The sequence below is a fragment of the Phyllostomus hastatus genome, unplaced genomic scaffold (assembly GCF_019186645.2).
Source record: "Phyllostomus hastatus isolate PE091 unplaced genomic scaffold, TTU_PhHast_1.1 phas_scaffold_78, whole genome shotgun sequence".
Taxonomy (NCBI): domain Eukaryota; kingdom Metazoa; phylum Chordata; class Mammalia; order Chiroptera; family Phyllostomidae; genus Phyllostomus; species Phyllostomus hastatus.
Window position 1 is genome coordinate 26,472,251 of NW_025334041.1, and position 12,451 is coordinate 26,484,701.

The window sequence follows — 12,451 nt, forward strand, 5'->3', positions numbered from 1 at the left end:
GGGCTGTCTTTTTTGTTTGGTGTGTGTGTGTGTGTGTGTGTGTGTGTGTGTGTGTGTAATAGATTACAGATTCCAGGCACTGGGGCCTGCATATCTCTGGAGCCATTAGTGAGCCTACCCCAATGTTAAATCAGCTCAAGGGAGGCTTTGCCTTTCATGCTTTTGGGCCCATTCTTGTCTGTTAATAAACTGATACATGGAAAAGAGAAATCTGAAAAGCATACAACATTTCACAGAATCCTTTCGTTCAGCAAATGTGTACACAGGGACTGAAGGCTGTGTTAGGAGTCCCTGAAGAAGGAGCCCCGTTTCCTGATGCCATGGCAGAGCTCTGGCCACCAGGGCAGCACCTCCCCCATCCCCACACCCTGGCAGCAACGTGGAAGGGGCCTGTGCATTCATTCAGTGGGATGCTTCTTAAATCACTTACGGCAGTTTTCTAACTGCTGGCCAGCCCTTGACTCCTTTGTTCAGTGGTCTCTGGGGCCAGCACCACAGGAGCTGCTAATAAAGTGGGCCTGGATTCAGCTCCAGACCCCAGGCTAGAAGACCATTTATAAATACCTCCTTCATCACCCACATTGTGAAATCTCGGCTGGCAATTTTCCTTGTGTCTCTAGGCTGTTATCTCTGGTTCATATTGATCCCTAAAAACTTATCATGAAATTTGCCTTGAAGGAATCGGAGAAGCACTAAGTACCTGTGGGGGTTTGTAAGGCTAGATAAGACTGTGTTTAGGGCACAGGGTCTCTGGGAAACTTCTACCAAAATGACAGCCAGCCTCCACACCCACTCCCTCTAGCTCAACGGGATATGGAGGGCCCTGAAATAGGTACCTCAGAAGGTGTAGAGATAAATAAGATGAAGAGCCTCTGCTTGGAGAATTTAAGATAAATAGGACAGAAAGGGTGTGAGCACCCACACCTGTTATGAAACACTGCTACAGGAGAGGTGCGGGTTGATCTATAGGGGTATTACTCTCAGCTAGGGTGAGTAGGGGGCGAGTCAGGGAAGACCCCCTTGGAGGTGTTTTCTGGCTGGGACAAGCCAATGACAGTATCTAGGGAGCACAGACAAGGTCAGAACAAGAAAATCCTGGAAGACTGAGAAGTGAGTTAAAGAGGGAAAACCAGGCAGATAAATAGATGTGGCTGAATAGAATTTCTGTCTTTGATAGATTTGGTTCTGAAATGGCTAACACTTGGGAAGGTCTGGAAGGCAGATACAAGTCAGGCCTGGTGCTTAGAGACTGGGATGGGACTGGGATGGGACTGGGGATTAAAAAACTGGAGATTATCCCTAGAGGATCACAGTTAATGCCATGGATGCGAACAAGGTTGCTAAGGATAACACAAAAGTGAAAGTGAGGGGCCAAGGCAGGGGCACAGACAGCATGAAGAGCAATGCAGGGGTTCAAAAACCAAACTGACAAAGAAACGGGCGAACCAGGAGACGCGCTGCACAGACACCGAGCAAAGGGGGCATCCCTGAGCCCCGTCTCCAGCAGGGCAAATGCCATGAAGCCAGCCTTGTCATTTCCTGTTTATCATTCATGATGCAAGTAATGCAAATGCCTTGCAAGATATTCATGAAATTTGGCCAATTTTACAGAAGAATATTTAGGCAGAAGGGCAGGACAGGTCAATTCATAGAACTGATTCCAACTGGGAAAGCCCCTAGAAGCCATGATACTCTGTGTTGTGATCTATCAATGTATTTAATTCTAGTATTTATACCACTAAGAATCATTTTATTATCAGACAAGCAGGACTAAATTCTGTGATCTGGAGAGAAAATCATAACAGTGAGCACACGTGTCCATGCAGTAATCAAATGGTCAAGTGGCTTCTGTTGCTGAGATTATTTGCAAATATTCACGTACCACTTGTCTAATCAGTATATCATCTGCTAATAAACATAAACAGGAAAATGAAAGCAGAGACTAAAAGTTTAAGCAAAATGACTGGGTAAAAATATGCCCAGATTGAGCACATTGGGCTGTAACTGTTGTCAGCTAACCTTGGTCAATTCGGACATTTACAATTTGTCACATTCTTCTCGATGACTGTCTGTAGCCTCTGAAGATTAACAGTCAATAGGAGTTACCTGCACCCTCCTCGACACCCTGGCCATCAGGTGGCATGTTTTATTTAAAGCCAGTATTAGAATCCTACCCTACGTTCAGCTACTTACTAACATGCATGAAAAGAACATGCAGTGATAGCTTGGTCCAACTTCCAGTTCTCTACCTTTTAAAGCACTGTGACAAGCATTTTGTGTAAAATGATCACTCTGTGGGTTTCTCCCTACCCAGAGACTTTTGCTCTTTTTCTAATATTTGTGAAATGATCACAAATATAAGAATATTCTCATGATGGAACCAGTTAACCAGTTAGTCAGGTAAGGTGAAGGGATTCGTCGTTATGGGATGAGAACAGGAGGTGCCGATTCTGAATGAGGGTAAATCGTTTTTGTCTTCCCTCTGGAGAAAATTCAAATAGTAGTAGTTGAAGCACATGTCTTTGAAGTGTGGACCACTGATTATGGTATTTCTAATGTTAACCCAGCACCCCTAGAGTGTGCATTAAATTCATTTGCACATACATACATTCATGATACTGTCTAAACCAAAATACAGGGTCTGGCAGAAGTCATGCCTGCTTGAGTCTGTTTAGCAAGGTAATAACATGGGTGTAATAATTTATAGTTTTAGTTCAAACATTTCACCTAAAATGTCATATGGTGTGCTTGAGTGTGATATTGTTATGTTACAGAATTACTTGCTTATGATTTTGTAATTAAAAAAGGGGGGGTGCTATTTGAGCCACACCCTGTATATCAATATGAGACATTAAGGTACAAGAACTCAATTCCACAAAGGAAAGGATTTGACAAAACTGGAAGCTCTTGACTGATTTTCATGTTGGACTTGAGCGGACTTCCACTCTGGCAAGAGAGAACTGAGAAATGAAAGTCAGGGGAGCCTGTGGGGGTACCAGCAGCTTTGTGTTTAGAAGGCCGACTTACTGGTCAAGGCTCTGCTGTGAGGTCAGATGCAATCTGAGATGATGTGGAAGAACTGTTGAAGTCTCAGTTTTATCATTTAGATACTTTCTCCCAGGGTTACTACAGAAGTTAAACAAGAGCGTGTCTAGCTCTATCATTAGCTCAGTCCTTCGCACACAGGCACACAACAAGGGGCAGCTGCTAGTTACACAGGAAACTGTTAGGACTGGAACTTCAGGGAGGAGGCGAATGCCAAAATGCCAGACCATTTGGTTGTTCTAGGGGTCTCTGGATCACCTTCAACTATGTGTGCAATGATAGGGTCTCCATAAGCCACCTGAAAAATACCATTTTCCTTTTAAAGTGAACCAGCTGTGCCCACCAAGTATAAGAAAATAATCCCTTTCAATACAGAGTGGTTCCTGGATTCCAGGCCAAACACTGCATGCTTATTCAAGGCAGGTCACTGGGACGTGCTAACTCTACCATTACCCACTAAATCAACATCTTACCACAATACTGGCTTCTTTTTTCAAGCTGGCAGAAGGCTGCTTGTCTCACTTTCAAATTTTACAATTCCCCCGGTTCCTAATTAGCAATACTCTAATCACCATCAGGAACAAAGAAAGGCAAACAAGGAGAAGCAAAAAAAAGAATGGTAAATTGATTTATTCTAGGATGTTTTGGGGGCTACTACAAAAAGATGGGATAGGTTTAGACTTTTAAAATAGTTGCATGATTGCATCCTACAAAGAAAATATAGTAAAAAAATAAAATGCTTTCTCTTCTCATTGCTTCTACAGCAAGAGCTCTCAACCTAGAGTGCTCCAGCTGACCTATGATGGGAGGTTGGCCAGAGTTTCCCTTTGTTTTCATATGTAACCGGGCCTCCGCAATTTCTTAGGACCACAAATCTTGATAAAGAAGAAACCCAAACTTCTGGTTGAGCTGGAAATACTGGAGATACATTTTCCAATTTTTACTTTAACCCTTTTCCTTTTAGCAAGAAAAGTGATAAGGAAGAAAGCAGTTCAACAGTAAAAGAAAAAGGGTGTCAAGTTTGAGCCCAAGTCCAACTTAGGTGTCATGTTTTTTGTTTTGTTTTGTTTTGTTTTTCTTACCATCCACATTTTAGCCTGAGACAATGGGCAAGTGCTGAAATCCTAGAGGACATTAAAAAATTTCCCCAATAGTGGACTCTCTAGTACTCTTCAGAGGCAGTAACTCAAACAGGAAGGGGAAATGGTAGCTGAGGGCTTCCTTTCTGTTTGTGCAGCTCAAATGCCCTCCTTTCTCCATTAGCGTTTATGTAATCCCCATGCAGATAAAGTCACAGTATGGTGGAGTCAACCAATATCAGGCTTATAAACCGGCTGTGTCCAAGTGTGGCAATGCTACTGCTGCTTTAAAGGTTGAACTGAACTTAGTATTGTATGAGTGTAAATCCTGGGACAATAGGTTTTTGGTAACCTTGTAAGCCTCCTGAATTTAAAGAGCAAAGCTTTCCCTGGCTAGTGTGGAGCAGTTGATTGGAGTGTCATCCTGTAAACCAAAATGCTGTAGGTTCAATTCCCAGTCAGGGCACCTGCCTAGGTTGTGGGTTTGATCCCCCGGTTAGGGCAGGAAGCATCGATGTTTCTCTCTCACATCAATATTTCTCTCTCTCTCTCTCTCTCTCTCTCTCACACACACACACACACACACAAACACACACACACACACAAAGCAATTTTAAAAAATGTCCTCAGGTGACCATTGAAAAAAAGGTCAGAAGTTGTCTCTGGGTAGGGAGAAACCCACAACTGTGGCTTTACTTTAGGACTCTTGGTGTTGTTCTTTTAACCTGTGGGTCCCCAATTTTGGATAGGTAAAGTACCTGTATACTCATATGCTTTAGTTCCTTTAGCGCTGATAGATGCTATCTTTTTTGCAACCATTCAGTGCATTCATCATTCATTCATTTTATACAGTATTTTAATTTTGACTTTTATTTTAAAATAATTTCAGTCTTACAAAAAATTTGGAAAGATAGTCCAAAGAATTAATTCCCATGCACCCTTGACCCAGATTTCTTCAAGGTTAACATACCACATTTGCTTCATTAAAGTCTGTGTGTGTATATACAAACATTATTATTTTTCTGAAACACCTGAGAGTAAGTTGCAGTATTTACCCCCAAATATTTTGTGTTTCTCATACAAATAAGCATACTCTCTCATATAACACAGGAAAGTTATAAACATCAGCAAATTACTGTGGTCATGTGTTGCTTAACAACAGGCATGTGTTCCAGGAAATGTGTCACTAGGCGATTATGTCATTGTGGGAACATCACAGGGTGCACTTGCATGAACCTAGACAGTGTAGCCTGCTACATGCCTAAGCGATATGGTGTCGTCTAGGTCCCCTAGGCTACAAACCTGTACAGCACGTTACTGTACTGAATATTGTACGTAATTATAGCACAGTGGTATTTGCATATCTGAACATCTAAACATAGAAAAGGTACAGTATAAATATGGTATAAAAGATAAAAAATGGTCCGCCTGTGCAGGGCACTTACCAGGAATGGGACTTGCAGAACTGGAAGTTGGTCTGGGTGAGTTAGTGAGTGAGTGAATGGTGAGAGAATGGGAAGACACAGGGCATCACTGCACACGACTGCTGGTGTTATGAACACTGTCCCACAACCCCCTCCTTCTGGCAGCGTCAGAAAGAGAACATGAGCACTATCAGTGCTGGTCCGTGAACAGGCGTGTGGGCTGGACTGACCGGGACTATTGAGGAGGAACTGGCTGGAGAAGGCACAAACCATCATAACAGTGACAGTTGGAGGGCAGGAGTGAAAGGTGGCCTGAGGGTCGGTGGGAATAGGAAATACAGATGGAGAGATGAAGGATCACGGGGGGCTGCCATGGCAATGTGGTTCTGGCTATTGCATGTTGGAGCAGTGGTCGGGTGAAGGAACTGTGTGCTATTCATATAAATAGAGGGTGCTTAACGTGGAGGGGTCTAGAACTGAGGACTCAATAATTTGACTTTGGAAACTTGTTTTTGGTTCCATTGACTCCATGCAGTATAAGGTGATCTCTCTGGCATTGAATTGATGGAAGAAATAAAACTTATCTATGCTTCACATCATTACAATACAAAAATATTTCCAAAGTTCAGGGACAGACTGGCTCCACATCAACCACAGAAAGCTTTTACTGCAGTGGCAGTGACACTTAGTACTTGTTAAGGCAGCTCTCATGGTCCCACGTCCTTGTACGGAACTGTAGGTCCTTAACAAAGAATGTCCAGCAGTGCACCCTGCAGACCATCAGGCCGGATCTGGGAGGGCGGTAGAGCCCTCTGAGTGTGCAGTGTGTGGGGGCAGGCTCCTCCATGCTGAAGCAGGTCAGGAACTCACTGGGAGGAGATCTGTGCTCTCAAAACTAAGGCACTGTGAGTGAGAGGGAATCTGTTCCCAGGCCCCACAGATATTGCTCTCAACAGAACAACAACAACAAAAAAACCCCTCCTGAACCACATATCCTTCCATTTCTTACAGGAAGTTCAGCTCCATCAGTACCTTAAGTGACCACCACCGTGTACTTGGTCTGCGGTTGACTGAATCATCTTTAGTGGCATCTGACTGTTGATAGACTACTATTTAATCTACAGACCTTAGTCCTTTTGCCAAGTGTTCTGTTAATTCTTTTTAATTAAAAGTTTTAAAAATTTTTAGTAAAGGATTAAAAAAGCCCCACCCCTTTCAAGCACATATAGTTCTGTGAGTTCCAGCAAATGCATAGGAGGCCTCTGCTGGTCCGGGCTGAGGACGGTCTCCTGACCCTCCCCGAGGAGGAAGGTGTCTCTGAAGTCTGGGCCCAGGATGTACTTCTGCAGGTTTTATCTCTCTCCTTCTCCCAGCCGCTATGGGCTGTCATCTGTGGCCTCAAAGTGACAGTGTTGGCTGCGACTACCCCAGCAGCTGAAGACTTTTGTCCCAGAGAGGGCTTTGTGCCTTTCTCCAGAGGACGGCTGCCCTCCCTGAGGCCTGGTCCACCAGGGAGCTTCGGGACTTGCCCTGTCTCCAGTCTCTCTCTTGAGCACTGGGGAAGTCCCCAGGGAAAAGCCTGTGAGTGGGTATGAATTTCCCTTGTGCCTGAAGCTCCCAGGGATTCTAACCTCTCATGCTCACCACACTCAGCCTTTAGCAATTTGTTAAAAATGCTAGTTGGATTCTTCCTACCAGCCTGCATGATATCTGGCGTTTCTGGCAGGTAGGTGAGTGCCAGGGTCCTGTCTCTCCTCAGGGGAGCCTGTGTTTTCTTAGATTCTGAGCTAGTTCGTTGCCTTGTAGCCACAACCACAGCTCTGTCATGGATTCAAGGAAAGGTGTGACTTCATTAGTAAGCATTTTTTGTTGCTGTTTTAAGAATAAAAGCAGCTTTTTTTCTGGCTTTCTACACCCCAAGTAGAAGACTGACATCTATTTTACATTTTTGGTCATCTATGAATTTTACATCACTGAGAAAACATTTGCAAAAAACCCCACAAAAACCCAAGACAAACAAACAAGTTGTTTCCTGAGATAACAGTAACGAAAACAGATTTATTAAAATATTCAGGTACTTGTGCATCCTCCTTAAAAAGTTATCTCCCAGAAAACAAGCAATCATATGAAAAAGCTAAAAAGATCACATCTTTAACAGGACAGATCCAAGAGTAAGATACAGTGGTTAAGAAGCCAGGTTTGACATTTTGATTTAATTATACCTTCAGAGAGACAGGTTCTTTCCTGCAGTTGCTTCTGACCCATGCCAAAATCACAGTATATCATTTTCCTGACATTTGTAAAGAAAAAAAAATCTGATTGGATAGCATTCACCTCTGCCAAGCTAAGGCATGGACTCACTTGCTAAAGGCTTTTAGCCAGATTGTCTGCTCGGAAGATTATAGAAAGCCTTGAACTATTTTGAAGGGAAACTGGTGATTAAACAGGGGGAAAAATCTTTATTATAGGGAAACCCAGCTGCTTGGAATAGCTACAATGTTAACAATTATATATTAAAATTTCTGTATTGTGAATAATGCAAAATAAACCCCTCAGCATGGAGCTGGCCCTGACCTGATAACGGGCTACTCTGCAGTTTTCTGCTCAGGGTGCATCAGTGAAGCCATGGTGGCTGTTAACCTTGCTAGGAAGTTGTGTCATTTCTTAAAAGCAGCTAGTTAGTAGTGGACACTGATTGAGCATGCTGCATCAGCTGCTGTAGGAATCTGAAAGTTTGTAAGAGAAATAATTGTTCTGAATAACAGTCAGAAAGGTTTTGAGTCCTTTCTGGACCCACTTTGTCTAAACATATAATTCCTAGTGATAATTCACCATCGCACTATGATCCCAGCTCCTTTGTCCCGCTGTTCTGTCCTTTGGGGCAGGGACAGAGCCAACCACAGATTTCCTTTTCACATTCTCCCATAACCTTAGTATCTCTCACACTGGGCCGGGAGCCCTGCTGACCCCCACACTGGTGACCTCATACCATCGACAGCCCCAGCTACTCTTAACCAGGGACATAGTTGAATGAAGAAACCTTCAGCCACCTATACACTCACACACACACACACACACACACACACACACACAAAGAGAAAAATCCTGAGAAAACGAATTTATGTCAGAGTATCATTACTGATACATCTTTCTTAAGAGCATATTTTCCTATACTTTTTTTATTTTTAAATTTTCTTTCATTAGAAGAGTGGGAGACTATCAGGTGGGTATCTGTCCACTGTCCTTCACAGCACTCTGCAGGCCAGCCGCCAAGTCTGTACGTAGGCAGGTGCTTCTACCCTTCAAGCTCAAATGAGGCTGTAGATCGACTGGTAGTAGAGCATGTTGCCCAGTAGGTGTGATGAGTTTGGGCTGTATTACCCACACGTTCCTGCCTATTCCTTTTTATTACACCAGTGTTAGCAGTGCAATCTTTGGAAGTAGGGCAGATATATTTCCTCTCATTCCTTCTGCTCAGATCTCCAGCTTGGGATCTGAGTGTTGGCAAATTGTACAAACAACTCCTTGACATTCATCAGATGCTATTATATCTTTTTTGTCCATTGTTAAGATAATTCATGCTTTTGACATATAATAAAATTTAGACAAAATATAAAGACGATTATAAAAATCACCATCAATGTCACAATGGAAATAACAGCTCCTCACTATGTGTGAACTAATTGATATGAAGTTCATAGTTTGAAACATGCCAGGGTGGCAGTATTTACACCACAGAAATAGGCACGTTTGATAAACTAGCTGCCTCGCTTCTGCTGCACTCCCGGCAGCTCGACTTTTACTAGCAGAGCATGGAGCCCATCTGACATATGTATTTTCACCCCAGGTTTAGATAATGCTGTAATGCAGTATTGAAACTGCAAGTATATACCTGACCCAAAGAATGTTCTGAGTTTTCTCGGAAGATTAACAGGAACATCCTTTTCTCACATCGCGTGTAGGGAGAGCAAGGACCTCAAGGCTTTCCGGGGCCAAAGGGCACGACCGGCCACGGCTTCCCTGGCCAGAAGGTAAGTATTTCAGGACCTTGAAAACATTCGTAGGCTTAGGATCTCAACCGCTTGACTTGAACTTTGGAAGGGCTCTCATATACTTGTTACTGTTCTTTTTATAAAACTCTCAGAGGAAAAAATCCATTTGAAAGTGAATCCTTATACATTTTCTTTCCTATCTACAAACAAGCTAACTTTAAAAAAATCCCATTTTCTTCATTCTTGAAAACCAGCTGACAAAGAAATAAATCCTCACAACATAACATGTAGAAGATAGCAGATAACTCAGGTATAAAATATATAATAGTTAAACTTCCTGAAGGCAGTCAGCTGACCTGATGGTATCTTAAGGTCTCTTCACTCTGACATCTTTGGTTCATGATGAATTAGATTATGGCACCTGGGAAGGGGGTGGGGGTGAATAAAATGCCCACTTTTTTCCTATCATACATTTGTATCATCAAGGACTACAGCTCTTAACGAGATACCAGTTCTAAATAAACGTTTCAGAGTTGTTCTTATTTGGCTTTGCATTTCACCTTCTAAACTTACCTTTCATTGTATCCTACAGGGGGAGCATGGAGAACGGGGTGATGTGGGGATAAAAGGCAGTAAAGGGGAAACTGGAGAGCCCGGGTTGCCAGGAAAACAGGCAAGGAGTGACTTTTAAAGCCTTACTGTAATTTTACACATTAACTGGTTATAACCTATACTGACTGTTACTCTTCTTCTGCTAAGCAGGGGCTACAGGGACCAAAAGGAGACCAAGGACTTACAGTGAGTATCACTCCTAGAGGCTAAATGGGGGTACTTGCAAAATTATTACACTCGGATTTTAGCTTTAGAAGTACGAGTTTTTTTTGATGCAGAGTTCCAGCTGCTGTTTAAATGACAGCACTGCCAATAACTTCAGTGTTGACTTAGAGGCACCAGGTAACTGAATCTGAGTGTGAGGGAGAAATGTCACCCAGCAACCCTTATCTGGCCTCATGGTAGGGACTGGTGACTATCCCCCTCTGATTCCTGGTAGGAATGGTAACAAGGTGAGCTGTTTACAAGAAGCCAAATGAGCAAATGACTTTGTATTTTACATGATGCTTCGCATTTCAGAACTGGGGCTGTTTTTTCCTCAATTGGTTTCTTTAGGACGTGCCCTGAAAAGAACGGCAACCCCGGTATTTTTCTGTACTGATCCATGAAGACAAGTAACTGGGAAGCATCTACAGTCTGCTCCCTACTCTTCTCCCTGCACCACTGCAGACAAAAAACTCACTCTTTGAAGTCCCGCGGGGTGGAAATGTCCCAGAATTTTTATAACAACGTCTAATTCTTCCTTTCTGACTGGAAGGCACTCTATCTTCTAGAATGGAGAAGAAATACAGACCTTCTCTTTTATTCCCTTTCTGATTTGGAGGGCATCATGGTCTGGGTCTGGGGATGCTGATTCTAGGGACTGTGCTGGGAAATCCAGGTGTGAGGGGCGTGGGAGTTCCAGTAGTAAAGGTGAGAGATGAGAGCCGGGAGTGTGACAAACAGGACTACATGCTTTTTTTTTTTTAATGGCCCAGCTACCTTCATTTCTTTGTTCTTCCCTACCACAAGTCAACCCCTTCTCCACACCCAAGATGTCTATGGTGAATGAAGCAGCGGCACATGTAGCCATTCTGCCCCAAAAGTAGCAGGGGAGAATGTGCACAACATGCCCAGACAAATGGACCCGTAGGTTTAGACCCTCCTTCCTATTCCACCAAGGGGAGGGGCTGGTTTCCTCATCCATTCATTTGTTCATCCACTTCGGTAACATGTATTGGGCGTGTGCTCCAGGGCAGGCTCTGGGGGGACGCTGGGAGAATAAGAGAGAATAAGAGACTGCCTCTGCACCCAGGGAGCTCGCAGCCCAGTGGAGAGAAAGACAAGCAAAGCATATTCATGTACAGCTTGATGAATGCTGTGACAGAAGAAGATACGTGGGTCCGGAGCAGGCACAATGATGTATGATGACGTCTGGGGGCAAGATAGACTTTTATCTCTTAGATAGAAAGTGTTTAGCCAAGAGGCAGGAATCTTGGAAATGGGGATATGATTCTTCTGACTTTGGCTTTCCAGATTCTAGAAAAGGGGATAAGCAGGAAGGGAAGGGTGAAGGAAAACAGAATTTTTAATAAGTGAGAATTTAGGATAAATATATAAATTTTCCCTTTCTCTATCCATTCTAGTTTCAGATTTCTTAAATGCCTCAGTAGATGTGAAAAAGCTTGCCAAGACCTGAAAAAAAGGATAACTGTTGACATTCCCATTTTATATAATGTTTTAATATCATACTGGAATTGCTTTTTAAATAGCCACTTGGAATTATTGGCTTCTACTTAATTTATGGTAAAAAAATTGAATTAAAATGCCCTGAACATTCCCACATGTGCTCTATTAAGTCTTGACACCAGCAATGTCACTGCACCCCAATTCTGCCATTATAGATTTTTTCTTTAAAACTTTACTTTTGCAACTGTTAAGTTTCATCGTCTTAGATTAGGTCCACTGCTCCTTCCTGTTGAGATTTGCTGGGCTCCTGTTTCTTTCATCTATTAGCTAACCATCCCTGTCAGCGTCCTGCCTTTGGCAAATGTAGAGCCCACCTCCTCTAGTCTCAGGCCAGTCATTGGTAAGCATGCTACTCAGGGCGGGGCGTTGGCAGATGGACTTCTAGTGCCCAGTTCCTGCTGGGCCCTTTTGACGGGGCCCCTGGGCATCAGGACTGAGAAGGAGCATTTGAACACTGGGACCTTTCATGAAAGAGCCAAAGAGAGAGGATTAGGAACCTGGAGAGGGGACTTGCAAAACTGGGGAGTGGTACAGAAAAAGAGGGGCATACAGCAAAGAATACATTCTCTTT

At 43.2% G+C, this 12,451-nt stretch overlaps 1 protein-coding gene across 1 annotated transcript in view; it reads left to right on the plus strand.

The window, feature by feature from the left end:
* The window catches only part of COL28A1 (collagen type XXVIII alpha 1 chain), a 151,881-nt gene that overhangs the window by 116,612 nt on the left and 22,818 nt on the right, over positions 1–12,451 (plus strand). The window contains exons 28-30 of the mRNA XM_045827928.1: positions 9,511–9,579; positions 10,133–10,213; positions 10,303–10,338. Of these exons, the coding sequence (XP_045683884.1) occupies positions 9,511–9,579; positions 10,133–10,213; positions 10,303–10,338 (186 nt within the window). The remainder of the gene's footprint in view (positions 1–9,510; positions 9,580–10,132; positions 10,214–10,302; positions 10,339–12,451) is intronic.